Below are 26,025 nucleotides of genomic sequence, written 5' to 3'. Positions count from 1 at the left end.
CGGATTCGGCCACTTGACAGGCCAACCCATGGAATGGCGCCAGGAGGAAAAACCAACCCCATCCCGCTGAGATGCTGGAACGCATCTCTCTTTAGAGGATCCTCACGCCCCAGCAATTCGATCCCAACTTTCAGGAATCCAGCCATTCGCCGCCAATCGCCCAAAGACCCGAATGACCTGCAGGGAGACGCCAAAGGCGACCTCACCAGCCAGGCCTCTAGCGCTGCTGCCAGCAAGACCCACCCCGAGACTTGCCCGAGAACCCTCTGTGCCGCTCTCTTTGGAGTCATCATGCACCTACCATACTTCCCCAGCTTGCAAATTCACCATCTCTTTTGCCTTTCCGTCTGTGCCATGCCTCCCGCCCGATGGCGTGCATCGGGCTCACCCCTGGCAGAAGCTTTCTTCACCAGGACCAACATCCCCGGGAGCAGGTTTGCCGCTGCCACCAACGCTCCTCTGGCATCTTTTCTGCCTGCTGGGCCAGTACTCTAGGGAGTCGGGAGCCTGCTAAGCTCCCCACCTGCCTGCTCCCTCGCCTGCAAGCACCCTCGGAGACTTCCTAAGCGGAGTCTGGGCTGAAGGCCAGCCCTTCTGCTGAATGGTCGCTCTATCCATCAGGATACTCTATGAGCTTCCACTGGGGACCCGCCCGCCCTAAACCCCTCCCGGCTGGCGCTCTCTCCCTTGTCCGCCCAAGACTGTCAGCGTAACCCACCCGAGTCTAACACCTGCGCCGCGATCACCCGGCCCGAGCCCGAACGTGGGAACCGTAATTCGGGCCCATTCGGCTGGCTGCGGCCAGTTGGAACTGCACACACATGGAGGGACATTCCCCCCCGTGTTCGGAAACATCCTGCTCCCCCAGGGGCTGGTTCTGGACCTGCGCGGGAGGAGGACGTTTAACTACATTCTCCGCCAGCTTCCCTGCCGGAACTCTTTTGCTGCCCTTCAGCCAGGCCTTCACCATTGTCTCTGCAATTCCCCAGGCTTCCACCCTGAGGAGCCCGGACGCCGCCGCCGCCCGGCTCTGCTCTGGTTCGGACCCTCCTGTCGGAGCGACGGCGCTGTCGCTTCCTCTCCTAGCCGAGCCTCCTAAGCCCCTCCCTCGCAACTTCCCTAGTGGAGTCCCCCGGACTGGCCTCCTACAATGCTAAGACTATTGGCCGGCTTGGCGCCTGTGCCTTCTTGGCGGTCCACATCAACTCTACTCTCCACCGCCTGGATGTGCCCTGGCCTCCTCGAAAGCAGCAGGAACAAATTCACAAGCCGACCCTTAGTGACAATCTGTGTCAGGGCTATTGATTACCATTTGTTGTTGTTACACCACCAAGGTTGTGAGAATGTACATAATATGTGGCATGTTTTTTTAATCTTTCTGATAATTCCCAGTTGATTCACATGAAAGTGCGTGAGCTGCAAGAAGTTGTTATCATCTCAATCTGAAGTACTGATGTTTTGCCCCATTGTGGTGGTCAGCCCTCTGGAGCTGGCTACCGGGAGGATGGTTGGAGTGTATTGTATTGCAGCTTTCCTGCATTGGTTTAATTGTGTGCCGCATTATCGGATCTTTGTTTCCCTTGCTTCAATGCGTGTCTAATATTGCCTGTAACGCGGTGTAAGAAGCCCTGCGAGATTTCCCACTTTACCCCGTTAAAACCAAGTTCTAAACAGTTACACAAGCAGCGTTGGTCAACTTGACCAAACGTAAGGCTTGGAGGAGGACAAGCGCCGCTTTAAATCGCCTTTAGCGTTTCGCCCCCGTTTTCGGTAAAATGTAAAAAAGGAGGAGATGTAGTAGTGCACTGCCGACTCCAGCAGTGCCGTAGTAGAACGCTGGGACGTTAACGGAGATGCTGCCTTGCCGGTCGCATCGCACCCCCACTCCTCATCCCCCCATGAGTCACGGGTCATGAACTGTCTGGCTCAATCACCGGGCGCAGGGACAATGGTCTTGCCCCCAGGTGAGGATTAGGCTCAGACGCGTACGCTCCTCTCCGCACGTAGCCAGATGAGATCATGCATCACATGATGATCTCCCGACCTCCCGCTCTCCCGGAACTCCCCCCGGTCCTCCCTCCTACACGCCCCCAATAGGATAACAATAAAAGGTGCCAGGAACCGGCAGACGGGAGACTCGCTAGGAACACGGACCTCCGGTCTCCCGCTGCTGGCGATCTCCACCAGATGTTATCTCCGCGTCTCGTCTCGTTCTTACGCTGACCGCGTGGGTCGACTACAGTCACCCAGTTGGCATGTGTTGGAGTGAACAGGCTAATCTGAATTCCCCAGATAAGCCTCCACAGCTCAAGCGGCAGAGTGGGGAATCAAACCTGGTTCCTCCAGATTAAAATACACCTGCTCTTAAACACTATGCCACTGCTGCTCCTTGTGTGTTCCCACTTGTATGTTCTAGTATCAAGTAGCCTAATCTGAGGATACTGAAATCTGTAGATCAGGGCCACACTGACAGATATTGCTGCAAACTTGGGGGATTTCCCAGGTTTGCAGAAAATACATTTGGGGGAGGGGGGTTAAATTCCATGGAAACAAAAATGGTGAGGGTGACAATGCTGGGGGGTGAAGGCGTATTGACAGACCCAATTCCAAATTCTGGGTTCTGTGCAAGGCATGCCTGTGGAAGCAGAGACAACAGATGGAAGAAGCTGTGGCAGGCCTGATGGTGGAAGCCAGGAGCCACAACGGCACTGATGGTGAGGGAGAGAAGAAGCTGTGATAGACTCATTGACAGGCTAGCAGCTGCACCTGGCCTGACAGCGTTGGTGATGAAATGTGTGTGTGTGGGGAATCTTTAGAGGCCCCAGCTGCAGCAAGGGTAGGTAGGAAGGAAGCAAGTAGAGGAGAGGTATCCCCCCCCTCCCCGAGTATCTCAGGTCCTCACTTGTTCTTTTTTATAATGTTCAAGAAATTATGTTTAAAATGGCTGAATTTTAAGATTAGTTTAAAGACTAATGGCTACTATTGAAGTAGCAGCACATGGATGTCAATGAAAGACAGATGGTTCAGAAATATTATTAGTATTTCACTTGTTCAATTGTGGTAAAAGCTTTTGATAGAAAATACCTGTAGTCCCTCTTTTTGTGTGTTTTTTATAAGAACTTTTCTGTTCTATGTTTTCTTTTTTCCAGATTATCAATAATTACAAAAATATACTCTGGTTTCATAGTTCTGACTTCACCTTGACATTTGCCAACTTTGTATATCCTTCTTCAAAAGCCTTCCTGCGACTCTTTGCACTTGACATGTGCTTAAGTTTAGTTTGTCATCTGGGTCAATTACGTCAAAATATTTTCCAGTTGAAATTTCCTCTGCCATTTTCTCCTTTCCTCTTGGCTGCAGCTGTTAAAACAGATTAATGAGACTTGGAAAGGCATCCTCTCTGCTTTATGAACAACTATCAAGGAACTTCTGGAAAAGATTGTTTAGTGTTCTGACAGGATTTTCGGCAGGTCCTTCATTAGCTGTTGTTTTGTGAGCAAAATGTTCAGATCTCTACCCATGATTGGGCAAGTAATGGATGTTTTATAAAAATGAGTCCTGATTTTTCTAAGCTTTGTATTTGACCTGCTCATTTATTATTAGATGTCAACAGAGTTGGAGTGGGCCATGTCGCTTTTTGGTTGCTCAGTGAGATACATCAAAATCCCAGATTATGCGGAGGCTGATTTATTCATGCACAAGACCTAGTATTAGCAAACATTTATATAATCCTAACAACGTATGAGGATTTAAGCAGAATGTAAAAGGCACTGACTTCAGGTTTACAATCCAAATATATGGGTGTATGTGTATGTGGAGAAAACACAGATACTCATTTTAACATTAAGCAGATGAAGGTTAGTTTCCTCCTTCTAGTCTGCTAATACTGAAGATGGCGATATTCAACATAGCACTTCCTTCTTCCCCAAAGCAAAGAATGGCTTTTCTCCTGCTCACTGGACATGGAGGCCTTTCAGAACAGTACAGTAGGCATCACTTTTGTGTCTGCAGGGACCGTCTATTCAGAAGCCATGTGGGAACCGTGTCTCTTCCTTCAGCCAAACCCCTTAGTCAGTAGGGCCTCTCTTACTTTGGACTTAGTTGTTTCAGTAGGCACCCCATTTTAGAATGTAAGTGCCAAGGGGTCTGGAACTTGGGCAGGGCGCTTAACTGAGGGCAAGTCTCCTGGAGCAAAACTCTGTAGCCCTGGGCAAAACCTGAAGCGTTTGGATGCCCCTCTCTGAAGGGCTGCTTTCACTCCTACCATGACCAAAAAAATTTTTGCACCAGGACATTGGTGTCTGCAGGGGGTGCATTTTTAGACATATCAGCACCTAAATTTCAGCACATCATCAGGAGACTGTCCTTATGCTACTTTCCCAAGTTTGCGTGAGGTTTGGTTCCATGGAGTCCGGTGCCATGGGACTCCCAAAGGGAGATGCCCCATCCCCATTGTGTTCTCAATGGGGAGCTAATAGGAGATGGGGGCTACAGTTTTGAGGGTCCATAACTTTGGCCCCCCTGAACCAAACTGCACCAAGCTTGGGAGGTGCCATCATCTCCAGATGATACCCTGAAATTTTGGTGCCGATACATCCAAAAATGCACCCCCTGCAGGAACATCCTAGAAATTTGCCCAAGAATCTTTGTTCTGCATTGAGTTTTCTGCATTGCTGTCAATGGGGGTTGCAGGCTGTGGGGGACACATTTCTGAAGGCACAGTCGCAAAACATTCAGGGTCTCATCAGGAGACTGCCCTAATGATACCCCCCAAGTTTGGTGCAGTTTGGTTCAGGGGGGCCAAAGTTATGGACCCGCAAATCTGTAGCCCCCATCTCCTATTAGCTCCCATTGGAAACAATGGGGGATAGGGGCATCCCCTTTGGGAGTCCATAACTTTGGATTCCCTGAACCAAACCTCACCAAACTTGGGGGTTAGCATAAGGATAGTCTCCTGATGATACGCTGAAATTTTGGTGCTGCTAGCCCAAAAACTGCGCCCCCTGCAGGCCAGAAATGGAAAACCACTAAAATACCCAAAAACGAACCCAGCATTTTGATGCCCCCCCCCACAAGGTGATGCCCTGGGCAGCTGCCCACCTTGCCCAATGGGCATTACGCCAGTGAACTTGGGGAGTCTCATAATGGCATGTGAGTCCAGCCGTGACTGGGTTTAAACACCACTTAAGTGCAATTCTTCCCAGTTCTATGACTCAAGAACAAAAAACCTTTCAGAGTTAAGGCTGTCACCTAATATCCTGATATACCCTAGAGGTGTCTGCCCAGCTCCAAGGCATGCCTAATACAATTGAATCTAAGGGATACTTCATCAAGGCAATGTAAACTATTTCCAGCTATAAATAGTTGAGCAACCAATTGATGCCAGGTTCTCCCACTAGCTGGAGACCCCTGCATCAGGCTCCTCTTTTCTCCTCAATACTCTTCTCTTTGGATCTCAGCTGCATCAGTCCCCAGAACTTTCCAGACCTCAAGGCCCAGGTTTAAGGTTGTATGTTCCTTTAAAAATTCCCAATTTCTTCCTTTCTATCTTTTACAAGGTGTGCCTTTTTATTGAGGGGTGTATGTATGTTTGAGTGGCTAGGGAATCAATTCTCAGGTGCTTAGTTAAGTTCTTTACATTTTTATTATTTTGTTTTATATACAATAAAGTTATTTGCTTATATTTACTATCTTTTTTTGGTCTTATTTTATTTGGGGGGTATTCCCACCAAGGTCTACTTTTGTTTACATGTGCTGCCAGGTTTTGCATTATTACTTTCTGGAGCTCCTTAAACTAATGTCCCCCTCTTTGGATCCAGTCTGGCTAATAGCACCTTCATTTGTAGTTTGAAAGCTGCTCGATATGGAAGCGTGCAACATTTTCTGATTGCCCCCAGTCCCAGTGTCAGCCATTTTGTGTTTTGTTTTCCCACTCTTGTGGCATCATTTTGTGGTGGCACCATCTTCTCAAAACTCTGAAGTGCCTACAGACTCAACAACGTTGTGGATCTTTGGTTTAAGAGGCTGGTCCAGTCTTTGAATGTGTTAAATCATACTGATAGTGGCATTTGTTTCTGTTTTTTAAAAATATAATGACTACAGAGAAGGAAGTATAAATCACTAAATAGTTTATTTTGTTTGAATAGTGACATTAGTTTGTAGTAAGAGAATGCTGCAACAAATATTATTTTTGATCTCAGTCATCTTGCTTTCAAGCAGAATCTTTATGTATCTGACAGTTTATTTTTTTTGAAGAGGTCATTATCTTTAGACACTTCATAAAGCCATTATGGCATTATTAATAATGGTATAAACTAAATATTTTTCTTACCTAAAAATCAAACAGTGGACATTGCTGCCAAATCGACACAAATTTCTGAATGCCCTTGCCCCTTTGTATACAAACTTTGTCCTGTGTACTATTATAATGGTCTAGAAGAGTCTTCTATTGCACGTCTCTCTCTGCCTCTTACCAGCTCATTAAATTTGCTTCAGTTTCTAAATGACGCTGGGTTGGTTCCACCAGAGAATTGCCATGCATACCAGACGGTGGTCTTGCTGATTTCCCTCTTGCCACTGCAGACCTATAACTCCTTCCCTGTATCCTGGTCACTTTTTGTGCTACAGCAATAAAGGGAAGCTGGAGAAGTTAGGCTCCAGGAGTAGAAATCCATTCTATCTGTAGAAACTTTCTCATTGACATTTTGCTTTTTAGTCCCATTTGTTTTAATATGTAGGAATCTGTGTCTAGTAAAATGTCCTCAAGTGCTGTTTTCAGTGTAGAATGTTGCATGATATCATAATATGTAATTTTTAAAAGTCCAATTGGTATGTCGACCCTGTCATTTAAATTCACTTCTCTTTTTTATGCAGGGACCTGAATTAATGAATAAATATGTTGGGGAGTCGGAACGTGCAGTCAGAGAGGTAAGATGCTATGAATTTCACTGAAAAAATGAGTTATCTGTGCATGTGAATGCAAAAGGTTAGAGATTATTTTGTAACATCACTTTTTTGCATTTTATGGGTATTGCTTTGTAGTAGCTAATTTTCATAGACTTCTTACAGTACCATCCTTACTTCAGAATTTGTCATGTGTTCATCTGTTTTGAGGTCAGTTTGGATATGTAATTGCCAAGATTGGCAATTGGGCAAGGAATATTGAAGCCAGCAAAGTGTACTGATTAGAGTATCAGACTGGTATCTGGTAGACCCAGGTTCAAGCCCCTCCCCCGTCATTGAATCATAAATCAGCAATCATGTTGGTTGACATTGGGCCATTCATACATTCTTGATCTAACTGACTGCACAGAATTATTGTAAGCTGCGTTGGATCTTCACAGGGAGGGCAAAGACAGAATACAACTGGCATAAATAAATATAATAAATAAAAAATAAAGGAAGAAAAATATAATTAGGATAAACAGGCTTATATAATTCAGATAGGAGCCCCATGATATAGAGTGGGAAGCTGCAGTACTGCAGTTAAAACTCTCCTCATAACCTGAGTTTGATCCCAAAGGAAGTCAGTTTCAGGTAGGCGCCTCAAGGTTAACTCATCGTTCCATCTTTCTGAGATTGGTAAAATGAGTACCCAGCTTGCTGGGAGTAAAGCGTAGATGACTGGGGAAGGCAGTGGCAAATCACTCCATAATCAAAGTCTGCCAAGTAAATGCTTGTACAGGGGACTACCTTTGCCTTTTGAATAATTCAAATAATGGGTTCTGTTCTCATGGTCTACCTATTTATTGCCTACCCACTTATTTATTGTTTAACAAGAACTGCAGACTTCTGTAATTATGTCTATATAAAAGAAAAGGAATATGCAGAAAGCGAATGGGAAGAGAGTGGTTTGACTATATAGTATGTTTATCCAACAAAAGATAGAGAATGTATTCGTTAGTAATTATTATGAAGCTTGGTGGGGAGCAGAGAGGAAAAGTTTGGAAAGGACCTTCCCAGTTCAGTGACCTTTATCCTTTTATGAATTGAGCCCAGATTCCCTGAAGAGTTTGGTGTGGTCCACTCTAACCCCACAATCTGCCTAGTCTGGTATCCATGTTTCTGTGTAGCTGCAGTGATAATTCTTTTAGTAGGGGCTTCCACTAGAACTTCAGAAGTTCCATTGTAGTGTTCCATGATTAAATATAAATTGCATAGATCCTGATGACATTAATAGTGTGTAAAGGTTTGTAGATAACATATTATTTAAAAAATACCATTCAACTATTTAAAATGTTTTTGTCATCTTCTGAATTTGTTAGATATTTAGGAAAGCAAGAGCTGTTTCACCTTCCATATTGTTCTTTGATGAAATAGATGCCCTGGCTGTAGAGAGGGGGAGGTAAGAGAAATTACTAATCTGCTAAAATCCATACTTCTGGAAAGTGTTTCTATGAAACTGGTTATCTGATATTCTGGATGTGTTACTGCCCTTTTTGTCAAATTGAAATACATCTGTTTTACAAGTAGGAAGATGGCTACACAAACCATCTGCCCTGAAAGCTTAATTAGGAATTGGTTGCTATATTTCTCTAGGTGTGTAAGTATTCTGCAGGATTGGCCGTAGTTCAAACAGATTCTTCTGCCTGTTAGAATCATTTAAAGTTGCTCATCTATTTGATCCTTGCAGTGCAATGCTGAAACAATGACTGAAACAAAGTTGTAACTTCAGCTGTTGGCTATATCTTGCTATATTAGTTTTCTTTCTCTTTTATCAGATATTTATCAAATTATTATGGAAATTGCAGATAGAGTTTTTGTAAGATTTATGGGTAAATCAATATTATGACAATAGCTGTTAAGAATCTTAAAAATGGCCAATTTGGCAAGTATATTCATTGGTATTTTATTTTTCATTGGCTAAGGGGAATTTCTGAAATGATAATTTTATTTGGAGGTTGAAGGAAGGGTAGCCTTGGATTAGCTTGATTAGGGATAGGGGTATGACCTTGAGGAGTCATGTTCCATTGGAGACATCTGGGTTGTTTTTTTTTGCGGGGGGGTGGTGGTGGTGGAAAAGAGGAGAGTAGGCCACAAACATTTCATTGTAAAATATGAACCACATGGGAGGTAAAATATGTAATGCAGTTCTCATAAAATTCATCTGAAATTAAACGGTGTAAGAAACCAGACAAGGCACTTATTGGAAATGGCCTGTTTTTACAGGCTGATTTTTCACAGTAGGAATTTGCAAATGCATTAGAGATGCTAACGATTTGCAGCCTCCAGAGAGCCATTTCCTCTTTTGTAACCAGACTGAAGTTTTCAAGGAAACACCTGTTGATATTGTCTCCCTACTGGCAGAGCACTCTTTCTTTACAGAGCATGCTGCTGTCGCTTAATGTTCTGTTTCCTTTCTCTACCTGCACTAGTGAAACATCTCCTGCTTACAATTTACTCTACTAATTTGGCAGCATTTATGCACAAAGATCTGGAATATAGAAAATTTTGGGTAGCTGACTTCTGTGGTGTACAATATCATTTTTGTAGCAGCTGTTAAGAAAAAGTAAGGCAACAAGACCAGCCGATTTTATACAGGTGAAACAGGCTTTGGATGGGAGCTGTACGTTAAAGTAGATGAATGCCGCGTCAGGACTTTGTTCAAAAGACTGTGCTTAGGCCTGCGTGGGGGTGTTGATACTTGTAGTGCAATCCTATCTAGAGTTACATTTTTCTAAATCGGTTGACTTCTGTGGTTTGAGAAAAGGTGTAACTCAGCTTTGGATTGCACTGTGGAAGATTTGGTACCTCGTCCACAGATTGTAAGCCCCTTTGAGTCTCCTTACAGAAGTGAAAGGGGGGATATAAATCCAAACTCCTCTTCTTCTCTTCTTCGCAACATTTGCTGGGGACCTTCTGTAAATGCAAGCTGGTAATTCAGTTGAGGAGCCTTAAAGAGATACATTATTTGAGCTTTGTCATTTGGAATCAAGAAACAGCAACTTAAATCCTAGATAGGTTGATAAATGGGTTTGGGTATGTGACTGAAGTTCCAGTGTTAGAAACATAAGAGGGTGTGAATATAGGCTGAAGTTGATCTATTACTTTTAACTGTGACTTGCTAGTTACTCTTTTGCTCTGAAATATAGCAGAAAGAAGGTAATCACTCCACCATTTCATCTTCTAGGGTGATGAGGAATAGTGGTATAGAAATATAGTCAGAGGTGGGATCCAGCAGGTTCTCACAGGTTCCCGAGAGTAGGTTACTAATTATTTGTGTGTGCCGAGAGGGGGTTACTAATTGGTGATTTTGCTACGTGATTTTTGCCTTAGTTACGCCCCTCCTCTCAGCAGTAGCACGCAGAACTTGAAGCAGTCTAGCAGGAGGTGCACCGGCGTGCACGGTAGCCTGAGCCTGCGTGCATTCAAGTTTCCATTCTAAGTGACCCGGTGCAGCGGTTAAGGCGTCCTTGCCTCCAGCCCCCCGCCTAGGAATTGCCCTCCCTGGAATGACTGGCCACGCCCCCGTTGTGCCCCGCCTAGCCCCATTGGCACTACGCCACAGTTTGAATCCCACCACCATGGGAACCTGTTACTAAAATTTTTGGATCCCACCACTGAATATAGTTAATAGATAAATGAGTTGATTAAGCAAGTGCAGGTGTGTATAACCTACATGCAAAAGATATTTGCAGAGGCTGAGAGGAGTACTAGGAAGAATCTGTGATATCCTTAGGATGTTTCTGCTTCTCAACCCCTGATTCATAAATGGCTTGGTTTACAAACAAAACAAAACAAAACCTCAAGAATCGCTAAGGCAGTAGAGGGACAGAAATTAGAAGAATTGTGCATGATCGGCAAATTTTAATAAAAAGAATGGAGTAGATTATTTCGTGGGTATCTGAAGGAGTTATTAAGAGAATAAAATGAGAAGTTATGTTTTGAGGTGCTGTGGCTCTTCCTGCTGACTATTGTAAAAATAGTTTGGCAGTAAGATGCGTTGGGGAATTTAATAAATCCTCCAAAAGAAAGTGATGTATTTGGGCATATTTCGAATGAAACTGGCTAATCCACAGTCAAAATGCACATAAGGAACAATCTGTACTACTAATAAAGAGATGGATGACTTTCCCATTTTTCTGTGGTTGTGACTAATATTGGGTTTCTGTTAGCTAGCTGTGCTTTCTTGGCGTTACTGCAGAAAAGAACCCTGCGTTGAGGTCATGTACACATGAATGTTCCAGATACAATTGTATGTGAGAAGGAATGTTTGTTCCTAAGTAATCCTTTCCTTTTTCAAAGCTTAAGATTCTTAAGAAAGTGTGCAGCTGCAGAGAATTGTGGGTTCTTGGGTAATTCCTTCTTGTCCTGACCACGTAAAAGCCAATTCCACTGACCAGTAGGGATTACCAAGAGGAAATGGCTTGGTAATTAAATCTGAAGGTGATGAATGAGCATGACTCTGTGTAAATGCTGTTCAGACAGTCTGTTTGCTGAACTTGGGATATCTACGTGCTTTGGAAAAAGGATGTTGTTTATATATGTAGAATTGTGGGGAGTTTTAGGCAATAGACATGTTTGTTCCTTTTTTTTTTTATAAGCAGTCTCAGGCATGAAAAATCGTGGGTTGGAGAGAACACTGCTGTTACATTCCCGTTCTAAAAAGTCAGCCCCTTGCTGTACATTATTGAAGGCTGAGAACTATATAAGGCACCTAGTTTGCTTTTTGAGGCCAGAGGGGGAAGCCTCTGAGAAGAAGGTAACCACTGTGCTCCTGAAAATGTAGCCATTTAGAGAACAACATTTGATTATACTTTAAATCTGTGTGGATCTTTATCTCATGCCCTGGCCCTGCAAGATGTCATGGTTGAATGGTGAAAGAACAGTCGTAGGGCAAATTTATGGTTAGGTATAATTGTGAATAGATTTCTGGTTTAGCTGAAATTAATCAGCACCTGAGGAAAATGTTCAGTATGAGTTTAGCAACTTACATTTAAATGTAGCACTGCAATGAACAGAATCTTTTGCGATGTACCTGTGTATAAATGTGGTGCGTCTTCCTCTGGTTCACCCACGCACCATCTTCAATGGTGCATCTTCCTCTGGTTCACCCACCCACTCTCTCTCTCTCTCACTACTCTCTGCTGCCACCACAGGCCACGAATAATTTCTTGGGTGAAGGGAACTTGAGCTGACTCTTCTGTGGGATTGACAGATAGGTATGTTCTCCACACTCTGGTTGGCTAAACTCTTTGGATCTCCCCCCACCCCCCGTTTGTATTAAATGTGGCAAAGTTGTAAGCATCTAGTTAAATATGATAACAAAATTAGTGTGGAACAAAGAAGCTTTTTGAAAAATTACTCCCAAGTCGGAGCTGATTTATGATGACACCATAGGGTTTTCATGCAAAGGAGATTAGAGGTTGGTTTGTCATTGCCTTTCTCTGGCCCATTATGCATGCTGTGCTTATCCCAAGGCTGTTGGCTTCGTAGTGGGATCTCCTTGCATTCCTCTGCTTACACATGAGGAGGTGCCTCACTGCTTGCTCTGATGCTAAGCTGCCATTTTTCCTGTTCCTGCTTCCAGGTTGCTTGAGGTTGCTAGGTTCATTGCCACCTGTTTTTGCCCTCTTTTAATTTTTGTGGGGGTGGGAGTGTGTTGTAACCTTCTATTACTCCCAGGATAGAATGTTAATGTGAAAAAAAGGAGACTCATTGCTCCTACGGAAATGCCTGCTCTTGTGTGACTGGGGAAAGGCGGAGACAAGCAGAAAAGGCGAAGCAAGCAAAACAAACAAGTGGTTTCTTTGGCTTTCTCTGCACAGGCAAGGAAAGATTTGTAGTTCCCTGATTCTGGAAATCATGGGGCTTATTGGATCTGCAGTGCGGTGAAAAGATGTCTGTAAAGGAAACTCTGCCCTATAGGGCAATGCACAGTCACTGTGGGGCAGACCAAAAGTGCATAATAGGCCTCTGTGTGGCAATCCTTGAATTCCTTAGGGGTCTTCCATCCAAGTACCCTGCTAAGCTTCTGAGATCTGATGAGATCAACCAGATTATTCTGGATATCAGGGAAGTTTAGATTCTATCAAACCCTACTGTCAGTGAGATTCCCTGATTCTTATGGGCACGTGCAGGAGATATGGCAGAAATTGTTTCTGTTCTGTTTCCTCATTCTGCAGTTTTCAGAAATATGCATTTCTATGGTCACCATAGCTCTTTTGTACAAGTTATCTGATCCTCAGAACTCCCCCCCCCCATTTTACATCTAAGAATTAGAAGTGATCAGAAGTTGTCTGTCCCACCAATCCAGTATGTTTGTCATCTTCAATACGTGTGCTGTTATCAGTTAATTTTGTTTACTCGCCTCATTTCCTTACTTGTGAATAAACTCTTTGCAGAATTTTTCTGGCTATTGAGATGCTCTGGCAGTTTCTCTCCTGGTTCCAGGTGGACAGTCTGAATACTCAAAAAGAATATCTTATGCATTTTCAGTGCTCAGGGCTACTAGCTTAAATTAATTTGTATCACTTCTTCAGAATGATTTCTAAGGTATTCTAGTCATATTTGTTTCATAACAAATCTGCTCCTGAGATAAACTGAGAAAATCGGGCTCCTCCTCCATGAAAAAACTAACCCACCAAAATAGTTGGATACATTTATTACCAGATGAGTTTAAATAGTTGCTCAATAAATACAGCATATTCAATTTCTACACTATCTTCCCAGATGAATATTATTATTACCCAACATATATGGCTAATAATATGGTATTAAGAACTTGAATCTAATGAGGTGAATAGCTCTAAACTGAGCCTCTTACACATTTCTGCAGTCTTTTGTAAATGCTGCTAATTTGAAAAAAATATCTTAATGTTTCATTGTTTTATATTTGTACTTCTCAGTTGCATGTATGATAAAATTTATGATTTTGAACAAGTATCTTAGGTTGTGATAAAGGAATTTTATTCTTTTTAAACTTCCACATTATTCCAACAGTGCTTGACAATGTAAAGATGATTTTTCCCCCCAGGAGACCTTTCCAAATGTGTCTTTTCATTTGCTGAAATTATATCTCCCATCATCTTACCTTGCCTGATTCCATTTTTAATACCATGTCTTTTCTGTGATATGTAACTGTATGAACATGTGGAAGGTGGGAACAGCTATAGCCCAATCGTAAAACAATACTTGTTATGTATGATCCTGCACTAAACTGTATCAAGACAGTCCCTTATTCATTGCTCATTTAGTGATAGAGAAATCTTTTGACATTGCATGTGATCAATGAAAAGCTGGTTCTAGGATGGTATCTGGGAAGTACCATACATACCCTGAAACAGTCCAATGAGAGCTCTGCAGACTTTCAACTCATAATTTTAACTAAGCTCCCAAAACAAAGTACTTGACTGCTTCCTTGTAAGCAGAACTTTTCATAGATTTTTCAGCATGTCAGTTTTGTTTATGTGAACTGCTATTGACTCTTGAATATTGGAAAACTTTTAGTTATTTGCATTCTCAATGCACTTTCTGTTGGGGAGAGAAAGAGGGGAAAGACTGTTGCTGCATATGAGAGTGATTAAATATTTTAGGGCTTGCTAGTATTACAACCAGAAATCCCTGGTATTGTATTTAAATATTGATATAATGTTCTGCTGTAAGTGGAATCCAGACTTGTGTCCACATTGTAGCCTGTAGTACTTCCAGATTAAACTTCAGTTGCTTCTATAGTAGACATGATTGATTGCAGTTTTCAGCTTGATTAACGTTCAGGAATGCACAAAAGGAAAAACGCTGAGAAAAACAGAAAGAAAGGAAATGGAAAATGTACTGTCAGGTTTCTTCTTTAAAGACAGCTGTATGCAAGGAGAATAGCATAGCAGAATATTAAACTTGATTACATTTCTGTTATGCATGAGCACAACTTCACAAATGTGAAGTTTCCACCCTGATACAGATGGCATAGGCAGTATTGTTTGTACTGAAGTATTTGTGCTAGAGCCCTTAGGATATCTGCATGTTGTAACTGTGTATGTTTTAGCGTTCTAAAAATATTAAAATATAAGGTCTACTTTTCATGCTTTATTACAGTTAATTTAACAGGCGAGGGAGTTTCATCCTTGGTGTATGTGTGTGTGACATATGTAAATACTGTGCTCTGCATACAATAGCTAACTGGCCTTCAGCCCATGTACGACAAGTCTGTTCTACCAACTGAGAGAACCCATACAGCCTCCTATGGTTTTGGGGGATACAGGTTTGTTTTAAGCTATAAACCTTTCCCTCAGTTATCAGATCTTCTAAAGGTAGCAAGTGTATGGGCTCTCAGTTTGCTGTTGTGAGGTACGTTTTGTGGTCACAAGGAAATTATTGAGAACACTGAGGCAGGATTAGTGCATGAACAACTAAAAAAGGTTTATTTACAGGCTGGTTTAAAGCAATAGATCAGCAGCAAAGGTCTGCAGGTAGAAACCTAGCTGAGGCACATACGTTTAGATTAGTTATGACTTCAGAGCGTAGTTAGGCTTTCTTGACTGCTTTCAGGCACAAACAGGCTTTTGCTGACTAGCCACTAGGTTGGATCCTCTCACTCACTTAGGATTCCTCCCTCACTAGTCTGTGCTTTCCCAAAAGTCACACTAAATGGCCCTAGAGACAGGCTTAACAGTAGGGTATTCTCTCAAATACAGAACTAATCACACTGCCACACCAACAGAAAGATCTTCTGTTTTTCCTGAGCCAGTCCTGAGCTGTCTCTACTCCCTCCTGTCTTTCCTCCAACATTTAATCCTTGGTGATTGGATGCTGGAGCAGCACTTCTGTAGGCTCATCTGAGTGGCTGTTTCATCATTGGTGTGTGTGTGTGTGTGTGTGTGTGTGTGTGTGTGTGTGTGTGTGTGTGTGTGTGTGTGTGTGTGACACACACAAATAGTGTTCACTGCATGCAATAAATAACTTCAACCCATTGTTGCAACTCTCAGGTAGGTTGTGGACCCTTACAGAGCTGCCATTTTGTTTTCTCTTAGGCAGTTTGTTCTTAGGGTTGTTAGGCAATGCCTGTTAATAAGGACATTCTTATGGTGGAGTTCCTGGTGATTCCTAGAGCTACCTGGAAGTGATTAAGTTATCCTTAGGAACCACTTGAAATTCTATGGTAAGACTGGATGTTCTTACCATAGATTTTCCAGTGATTCTGAGAGCTGCTCTGATACATCTGGGTAGCTCAAAGAGTTGCCAGGAACTCTGTGGTAAGAAATTTCTGTAAGTAGGCGAGGCCTTATTAGGTGATGTTTGGCATCCCTGTTTTGGAAGGACCTCTTTCTAAAGCAAGGTTGGTTCAGAAACCTCCACTCTGTCTTGTTTTTTGTATCTTTTCTGTGTACAGCTCAGCTTCACCCTGCCAAACCATCCCTATCCTTGCCTGTCAGTACCCCAATGCTCTGTGCATGTGCTTATGTTCAGAATCCTTCCTCTGCTATGCCTCTCCTTTGTCTTTTCATTTCCTCCCTACAGCCTATCCATCCCACCAATTAGTCCAGCAGTCTTCCACACATCTGCTTTGTATTTCCTACAAAAGCTGTCTCTTGCCTTCTCCTTCGCTCTGCCCACCCTGATCATTACCCACCCTGAATACTCCCTATATTTAACCAGGTTGATTCCTGGATGAGTATGCAGTGCACACTATTTGTGAAAATTGATTGTTATGAAAGAAATGAATCTACACCTTGACTTTGATGGGTTTTTCTGAAGAAGGAATATATTCAAAGCAGGATATAACCTGGCATCTTGTTGGATGATTGGGACTTGGACTTTTTCCGATTGAAATCTGGACTTTATATTTCCTTTATGTATTATGTTATACTTGCTCTTTGGTGTTCTGGTGGTATGAAGATAACACCACAATAATGAATATATTTAAGAAGAAGAGTTTCGATTTATATCCCCCCTTTCTCTCCTGCAGGAGACTCAAAGGGGCTTACAGTCTCCTTGTCCTTCCCCCCTCACAACAAACACCCTGTGAGGTGGGTGGGGCTGAGAGAGCTCTGAGAAGCTGTGACTAGCCCAAGGTCACCCAGCTGGCGTGTGTGGGAGTGCACAGGCTAATCTGAATTCCCCAGATAAGTTTCCATAGCTCAGGCAGCAGAGCTGGAAATCAAACCCAGTTCCTCCAGATTAGATACACAAGCTCTTAACCTCCTACGTCACTGCTGCTCCTAAGTTGGTATTATGATAATATTGTAATACATTTAAATTAAGTTGGTATTATGATAATATTGCAATACATTTAAATGTTACTGGATATTTCATGCATGTTTTGTGGACTTTTCATTCTGCTTATAGGTGATTTATGAATTCTGCAATTTTTTGTGGCTACAATCCCTTCGCTTCTTTACTAGGTATGGAAAGTAGGGCAGGTAGGCTAATTGAGTGAGGCTGTACTTCATACCTTCTGCCCGTTCCCCACTGTGCATCATTCGGTTGTGTTATCTAAACTGGACATCTCTGTGTTATGTTCACTACATACATATGTGCTCCATATGGAAACCTATTAATCTGAGTTTTATTAATTTTTACTAGGAAAAATTATAGGATGTAAAAGTGAATCTTTCTTTGCTAAATAAAGCATAATAGCATCGGTTTTTAGATCTCATCTCCTTGTTAAATTTCCATAATACATCATTTCTCTGAATGAAAACGTGCATGTCTGTTGCTGGAGTTATTGAGACAAATTTTGAAAAAAGAAGTACTTTAAAAAGCTGTGTCCTGCCAAAGACATATTTCACCCGCGTTTGTGAGGGGAAGGAAATAAAACAGTGTGACAGTTAATTACAGCCATGGCAGTCGGATTGAAAAGACTGACCTGGCAGGTGTGCCTTGCTGACAGCTTTCCTCCTGTGAAAGGCCTGACGGAAATGTCAGACTCAATAAATTCTTCAGACAATATGGCTGGGGTGACTTTTAGTGTGGGAGTGTGTTGGCAGGCAAGGGCTTTGGTATTTTAGGAATGTTTTACCTTACTAGCTTCTAGGGAAACTAGGAATAATGGTAGAAAAGTCTGCTTCAGTTATCATTTTTCTTACAAGAGGTAGCATGTGTTCCTTTCATAATTATTTTAGAATACCTGTAAAAAGATGTAGGATTCCCAAATGAAATTATAAAATCTGAATGACATAATGGAACTAGTCAAATATATTTCTCTCCCCTACAGGGATATCTTGTTGGAATGGGGATTTTAGCTGGACTTTGAAAGGACTCGTGCTTTCTAAAACTTATTTCATTAGAAATAGTGATGGCAAGAGACCGCCTTCTTAGTTCTCGCAGTACTATGAACATTTTTGTGCAACAGAGTAATATTCATTTTTGTTTTCTTGCACGTAGTGCTCACGTCTTGCATTTCTGTTACAAGAATGCCCATTTTTGTGAGTGTTCTGTAGTACAGTGTTGTGTTCTGAAGTTGCCAACTCCTGGTCGGGAAATTCCTGAAGATTTGAGAGTAGAATCGGGAGAGGGTGAGGTTTGGCCATTATTTTAAACAGTTATATGCTGTTCTTCCAGCCACCTGCTTAAAGGTGGCTTACAACTAACAAACCAAAGCCACTGAAACACAATAATTAAAAAGAAACCCAGGCCATTGCCATCAACGCGCCAACAGTAAACAACAGGCAAGAGCTGCAGCATAAGATACACACTGAACAGGGTAAAATGATCCTTAGGCTGGAAGCAAACTATGAAATACTTTTTTTTAAAAATATGATAAGCAACGCAGGGTTCCTCTCAGCTCTTTTTGTGACTGATGTATTTTTGTTTGTTTTTAATTTTTGGAGGTTCTTCTTAGCTGTGTAGTCCTAGTGCTGGAGTGTTCATCTAACTGTATTTTTGAAGCAGCAAACCACGTGGAATGATTTTTCCTCTCTGTTCTCACAGTGCTTCTGCATATTGGGGATTTCTTTAGGTGATAGAGACCTTTCCGCCAGTAGGGTTGTGTTGAGAATTTTATGCACGAATGGAGGTTATCAACAAATAATTTCAAAGAGATTTTGAAAATAGGAAAAGGAGGACATTTCCTGTTTTCTGTTTAAATGCATACCACTTCAACATAATTTATGCTCTAAAGAACCAGAAATAAACTACTACACATGTGTTTACTCCTGAAGCGAAGTTAAAGTTGCCAGCCTCCAGGGTGAGCCTGCAGATGTTTTGGAGAGTTGGCAACATTAAGTAAAGGTAACCAGGATTGTACTAATAAAATGTAACTTTTTTTAATGGTTAAACTGAATAGTTTTTCTGCATAAAAATGAACTTTTGAGTCTGGCATAAAAATGTGTGTTCCTGTGAGATCCCTTCCCCTACATTACTGATTGAGAATTTCTTCTGAAGTGCCCCCGGACAATCCCCTCATGAACACAATACACGATGGACACAAAACCTGTGTATATACAGCTTTAGTTTCACAAGACTTGTGTTCTCAATCATTCAGTCTGAATTTTTTACTGCCTTGTTTTTATCTCCACTTTCAGTTTCCTAGACGTGAATTTGTTGTTACTGGACAGGTGGACTGAGGCGAATGCAAACCACACACAGCTTTCTGTGCAGTTTGGCATACACTCAGTTTGTTGATAGGAAACTATTTTGCATCAGTGTGTGCCTGATTACTATTTCTGTGGTGTTGGAATTATGACATCAATGTTCATAGGTCAGGTAGGGGTGAAAATATGCTGCTTGGCTGGATGCTGGTTTTGTAAATTGGACTGGAAGGTTAAACATAATTTGTGTGTCTTGAATTACGCTTGCGTCAAAATCCAGGCTGCCTTAATGAGCGTTGCCTGCTTTAGTTTGAAATTCTTGCTGGGAAATCATGGGAAAATAGAAAAATGCATGCTTATATGTCACTCTTCAGATTAACAGTTTATGCAAAGCTCAAACTTCTGAGCACACATGCTGCTGACGCAGTTCTGGAGCAACTGGCGGAAAAATCTCCGGCAATAAAAGTCTGTCTGTCTGCATTTTATAGGATATCCTGTTAAGCCAGAAGGGCTTGTTTACTTGTAGGAGTCATGCTAAATATGGTGTGTAATCTGACAGCTGAGTTCCACACATAAAGGCAAGCACGACATATCGAGACAACACGGAGATCTGAAATTTATATTGGTATCCCTACTGGTAATAGACTAGCGCAGCAAAGGAAATACAGTGTAATTGCATAAAGCAATAAAGAAAGCAATAAAAATACATACATGACATTTGTAAACTATTTGCATTGCTGGGATCCTGGCCTATAAACAATGGAAAATTGATTGTGTGTTTAAATCTCAGTAGGACCATATTTCTAGCAGTTATCCAAAAAAAAATTGAGAAGATTTTTTTTGGATGTGTGTGTATCCGGATACTAAATTCTGTGACTGTGTATTTGTCCTCTATTCCTACTTTCCACCTGCTCCAAATTTTCAGCTTCACTTAACAGTTGTTCATGGGACCATCTGCATTTTCCTAGGACATTCTTTGTACAAATTTGTACATAGTTATCTTCACTGATTACCCCAATTAAAGAAGGGAGCAATCTGGCCAAAGTTAATGGCTCAATTCTTCATTCTGTAAAGCATATGTTTAACTCCATGAAGTAACAATAAATTAGAATTAAAATGCTTTACTTTGTATGGATTGTATTTTGCAGGCTGTTTTTGCATCCACTGGATAGAACAGCTCTATCTGCATACAACAGCTTTATCAACACATTGTTCTTCTCCCTGTTTAGTCTGTGTGCATTCCATATGGGGCTATCCTGTAAGACTTTGCACAGAAGTAGAGAAAACAGTGTGGAATCATCCCACTTGAGCTCATCTTCCATTTCCAAGTGGCTGATATGGCTGGTACTCTAGTGCATGTTTTTTCAGGCTTAGAATTTTGGACAAGTTGAAAGGGAATGTATAAATGCATTGTTGAAGACCTTCACAGCCAGAATCAACTGACTGTTGTTGGTTTCCCAGGCTGTGTGGCCATAGTGTCATGGTTCTGGCTCCTAACGTTTCACCTGCGTCTGTGACTGGCATCTTCAGAGTCACACTGTGATATGTCTCTGAAGATGCCAGCCCCAGCCCCAGGTGAAAATTAGAAGCTAAAACAACCAGGCTACAATCACGCAGCCCAAAAAAACTACAACAGCCAGTAATGTGTAAAACTGTGTCTTAATTTGTTCTTGTGAATGCTGCTCTTATCAAGTTAATAAAGTATTATATCCCTTATTAAAATACATGTCAAATGATAGTGTGACTAGAAAACAATTTTAGATTTTCTTTTGCCATTTTGAATAGGCTTAAATGTTTTAATTATATACCGAATGACATTTTTGAGCCCATTTTCATGTGTTTTTTTTAAAGTAAAAGCACAAGAAGACTCAGTTCTTCAGCTACTTCCAAAATAATTTTTTTTCCAAATGTCTCTTTCTTTTTGAGGTTTAACCTTTTGGTGATTTCAAAACATCATACGCGTTTAAACATCTGGAGCAACAGATGTGCAAATTAATAAGGAGGTGGCTTTATTGGTTAGCTGGCTACTGCTTGATTTGGACTTATTTGATGGTGATGGAAGAAGTGAAATCAGAGCTGAAAACCATGGAAGGCCTTCACTTGACTTACTGGTTTCTGCTTGAGCATTGTCTAGCAGAGTTTCACATCCCATGTGAGAACAGCTGCTTTTACGATTTGTATCAAACCAGAGTTTTTTCTTCTTCACTAGAATATTGTATTAATCTTCCAGTATTGAGTAGTAAGCAAACAGCTCATTAACTTCTTAAAGTTATGGATGCATCTGTTTAAAATGAATCCATGTTCTAATTTTGATTCTTAAAGTGTCTCATATAGACATCATCATAAAGCACTTGCTGGCTTATGATGTCCTAAGTTCCTGTATTAATTGGGCAGATGGGTTCACAGTCACAAAATGTGTGATGCTGAGATCAAAATTTGAACCTCGGGTTTAAATAACTTGCTCTTTTCCCATGTCACAATTCCCCTGTTAGGTTGTTCCATTTAATGACATTGGAACTTGTAACATCTATGGTTGCAGCCTGAATTCAAACCACAATCAAGACTGAATTCTGTGTAGGAACTAAAATTCTGTGTAGGAACTAAAATTAGCAAATTGAGGCAATCGTAAATTTTCTCTTGCACTTAACACTTAGAAATGACATTCGGCTGTTGTGGTTCTTGTCGTTTCCAATAGCTCTTCGAGTTCTGGGAATGTGGCTGATCGTGTCCTGGCACAACTACTGACAGAAATGGATGGCATAGAGCAGCTCAAGGACGTGACAATTTTGGCAGCCACAAACCGACCAGATATGATAGACAAGGTAAGATAACTTGATTTTATTTTTTGTTTAGCTGCAGTTACTTCAGTAAGCTAACTTTCTATTGTCAGTATTAAGTTTAGAAAAGCAAAAACATGGAGCAGATTCTGTCAGATTGCCATGAATACAAACATTCAATAATGCAATTACTGTCATTTATCATATACTTTGCTTTTTCTTAAGTCCAGCATTGGGTTTGGGCAGATCTCCTGAATAGTTGGTTGTGGTGGGTTTTCTGTGCTGTGTGGCCGTGGTCTGGTAGATCTTTTTCTTAATGTTTCGCCTGCATCTGTGGCGGGCATCTTCAGAGGTGTATCACAGTGTAACAGACTTCTCTCTGTGATACACTTCTGAAGATGCCAGTCACAGATGCAGGCGAAAAGTTAAGAATATATTCAAAAGTTAAGAATTCATTCAATATTCTTGCTTTAAACACAAAGTAGAAGATGTCACCATGTAACAGAGAACTGTTATGATTTTGCACTTCACTTCCATTTATCTGTGTATGTCAAACTTTTAAGATGCTTTATTTTTACATTATGTACATGTATAAACTTACTCTTGAGATCAAAAGGCATTTAAAATGACAATTTATGGGAGTACAAATGTACCGTATATACTCGCGTATAAGTCGACCCGCATATAAGTCGAGGCACCTAATTTTACCACAAAAAACTGGGAAAACTTATTGACTTGCGTATAAGTTGAGGGTGGGAAATGCAGCAGCTGCTGGTAAATTTCAAAAATAAAAATAGATGCCAATAAAATTACATCAATTGAGGCATCAGTAGGTTAAATGTTTTTGAATATTTATTTCAAAGAAAAACAGTAAACTGGCTCTGTAAGTGGAAAAGAGGGTCAACAAGAACAATATGGTATCAACAATAACTTTAAAAGTACAAAAACCTTAGCTCAACCAGCAACCAAGCTAAAACACAAGAATTAAAATCCTCCAAAACTGGATTCCTCCTCATCATCTGTATGTCCAAATGTAACCCAACTTAGATTTTAAGAGGGATATTATCAGAAATGGAAAATCTACTATTAGCTTCCATTGTAAACAATGGGGGATGGGGCATCCCTTTGGGGGTCAATAACTTTATATCCCCTGACCCAAACTTCACCAAACCTGGCTGGTATCATAAAGAGACTCTCCTGATGAGACCAGCCAGGTTTGGTGAAGTTTGGTTCAGAGGGTCCAAAGTTATGGACCCTCAAAAGGGTAGCCCCATCTACTAATAGCTCCCATTGAAAACAATGGGGAATGGGGGCACCTCCTTTGGGGGTCCATAACTTTGGACCCCCTGAACCAAACTTTACCAAACTTGGCTGGTATCATCAGGAGTGTCTTCTGAGGATACCCTGAAATTTTGGTGCCGCTAGCATAAAAACTGCGCCCCCTGCTGGCCGGCAAAGTAAAAACACACAAAAAAATTTAATGACCCACATATAAGTTGAGGGGAGCTTTTTCAGCATTAAAAATGTGCTGAAAAATTCGACTTATACATGAGTATATACGGTATGTCATTATCAGGTACACTGAAACCTACACTTTCCTGGATGCACAGAGGCCCAGAGCCTTCAGTACATCCGGAAAGCATCCACGGGGACAAGCTGAAGTCAATTATTCCACCCCGGACAGCTGCCTCAATGCAGCATCACATGCCCTGTAAGTCAGGATGAGTCTCTGGCTTTTGTTCATTCATTGCTTCTTTAATTCAGTTTCATTACTTTACAAAAATGAAACCAAATGAGTTTTACTTTTCTTTCATAAAGGAGCAAATGTCTGTGCGTATCATCAAGTTCTATTCATTGTCCCTGTCCACCAGGTGGGCCACACAGTTAGAATAAGCCTTGCAGAGGTAAAATGAGAGCATTTGCAGGCTTCATCCTATTGGGTTGTTCCCTTTTTTCTTCTCCATTCATATTTTGAGGGAATTTCTGTCTCAGCTTTTTCACACACATGCATGCACGCATGCACACACTCACGGTCTATCTTGCTTTGCTATTTATACCACTTCACTTTAGATCTGGTGATTTTTAAGTTCAAAGATGTTCACGTTCCTATGGCCACAGAAGGGGCTGCAAATTCAATTCCACAGTGTTCTCCAAGACAGGATCAAAGGAGCTCTCTCAGTGTATCTCATCTTTTGACAGCAGCTCCAATATTTTGCCCTTTTGTGTGAATACCTGAGTTTGGAGTCCTCTTGGTAAAAGGAGACTCTTGTACAAAACAGAGTGGTTTAACCATCCAAAGCAGTGGTTCCTAACCTGGGGTACATGGCAGGGGCGGAGCGAGGGGAAACTGCGCCCAGGGCATGGGTGTGCCCCGTGCCCCTGCCACACCTCTGCTCCGTCAGCCCCTACCATGCCCCCACAGGGGCGTGTGCCCAGTGCATCGTGCAGCACCCCCCCGTCCCCTTGGTGCTACGCTACTGGTACATGGGTATGTGCGTATCCTATAGGCCAGGGGTAGGGAACCTGCGGCTCTCCAGATGTTCAGGAACTACAATTCCCATCAGCCCCTACCAGCATGGCCAATTGGCCATGCTGACAGAGGCTGATGGGAATTGTAGTTCCTGAACATCTGTAGAGCCGCAGGTTCCCTACCCCTGCTATAGGCGAAAAAATTACATAATGGGTTTGCTAATTTGGGGAGTACAATTTTCAGGAAGTGGGTTGCCAACAGGTACAGGAGTGAAAAAAGTTGGGAATCACTGATCTACAGAATGGTTGATAGGTTTACCAGGCCATCCTTTCAGTATCATAGCATGTCAGTTTTGGTTGTTAGAAAGCCCTCCTTTCAATCCTATAAGTTTTGATTGTGCCTTCTGCTGAGACCATTCTCTCTCAGATGAAAGAATATCACTCCTCAAATATTGGTTGAGCCTTCCAATTCTTTGTAAACAGAGTCAATCCATAAGAACATAAGAAAGAGCCTGCTGGATCAGACCAAAGTCCATCTAGTCCAGCACTCTGCTACTCGCAGTGGCCCACCAGGTGTCTTTGGGAGCTCACATGCAGGGGGAGAAAGCAATGGCCTTCTGCTGCTGCTGTTCCCGAGCACCTGGTCTGCTAAGGCATTTGCAACCTCAGATCAAGAAGGATCAAGATTGGTAGCCAGAGATCGACTTCTCCTCCATAAATCTGTCCAAGCCCCTTTTAAAGCTATCCAGGTTAGTGGCCATCACCACCTCCTGTGGCAGCATATTCCAAACACCAGTCACGTGGCGTGAAGAAGTGTTTCCTTTTATTAGTCCTAATTCTTCCCCCCAGCATTTTCAAGTATTCTAATATTGTGAGAAAGAGAGAAAAATTTCTATCAACATTTTCTATTCCATGCATAATTTTATAGACTTCAATCATATCCCCCCTCAGACGTCTCCTCTCCAAGCTAAAGAGTCCCAAATGCTGCAGCCTCCCTCATAAGGAAGGTGCTCCAGTCCCTCAATCATCCTTGTTGCCCTTCTCTGCACTTTTTCTATCTCTTCAATATCCTTTTGAGATGTGGCGACCAGAACTGAACACAGTACTCCAAGTGCGGTTGCACCACTGCTTTGCAGTTTTATTATCAATTCCTTTCCTAATTATCCCCAGCATAGAGTTTGCCTTTTTTACAGCTGCCATGCACTGAGTTGACATTCCCATGGAACTATCAACTAAGACGCCCAAATCCCTTTCCTGTTCTGTGACTGATAGCACTGACCCCTGTAGCGTGTTTGTGAAGTTTGGATTTTTTG

General features: G+C 41.9%; 1 protein-coding gene across 6 annotated transcripts in view; it reads left to right on the top strand.

Moving 5' to 3' along the window:
* The window catches only part of SPATA5 (spermatogenesis associated 5), a 168,154-nt gene that overhangs the window by 36,989 nt on the left and 105,140 nt on the right, over nucleotides 1-26,025 (top strand). For 4 of the 6 annotated variants that reach the window (XM_048509796.1, XM_048509794.1, XM_048509795.1 and 1 more), the window contains 3 exons: nucleotides 6,874-6,927; nucleotides 8,265-8,344; nucleotides 22,162-22,288. In XM_048509796.1, the coding sequence (XP_048365753.1) occupies nucleotides 6,874-6,927; nucleotides 8,265-8,344; nucleotides 22,162-22,288 (261 nt within the window). The remainder of the gene's footprint in view (nucleotides 1-6,873; nucleotides 6,928-8,264; nucleotides 8,345-22,161; nucleotides 22,289-26,025) is intronic. The other 2 variants (XR_007245646.1, XR_007245645.1) reach the window with 1 other exon arrangement.

The sequence above is a fragment of the Sphaerodactylus townsendi genome, linkage group LG10, assembly GCF_021028975.2.
Source record: "Sphaerodactylus townsendi isolate TG3544 linkage group LG10, MPM_Stown_v2.3, whole genome shotgun sequence".
Classification (NCBI taxonomy): Eukaryota; Metazoa; Chordata; class Lepidosauria; order Squamata; family Sphaerodactylidae; genus Sphaerodactylus; species Sphaerodactylus townsendi.
The sequence above is the reverse complement of the archived record's forward strand: the minus strand, read 5'-3'. Positions and strand labels throughout refer to the sequence as shown.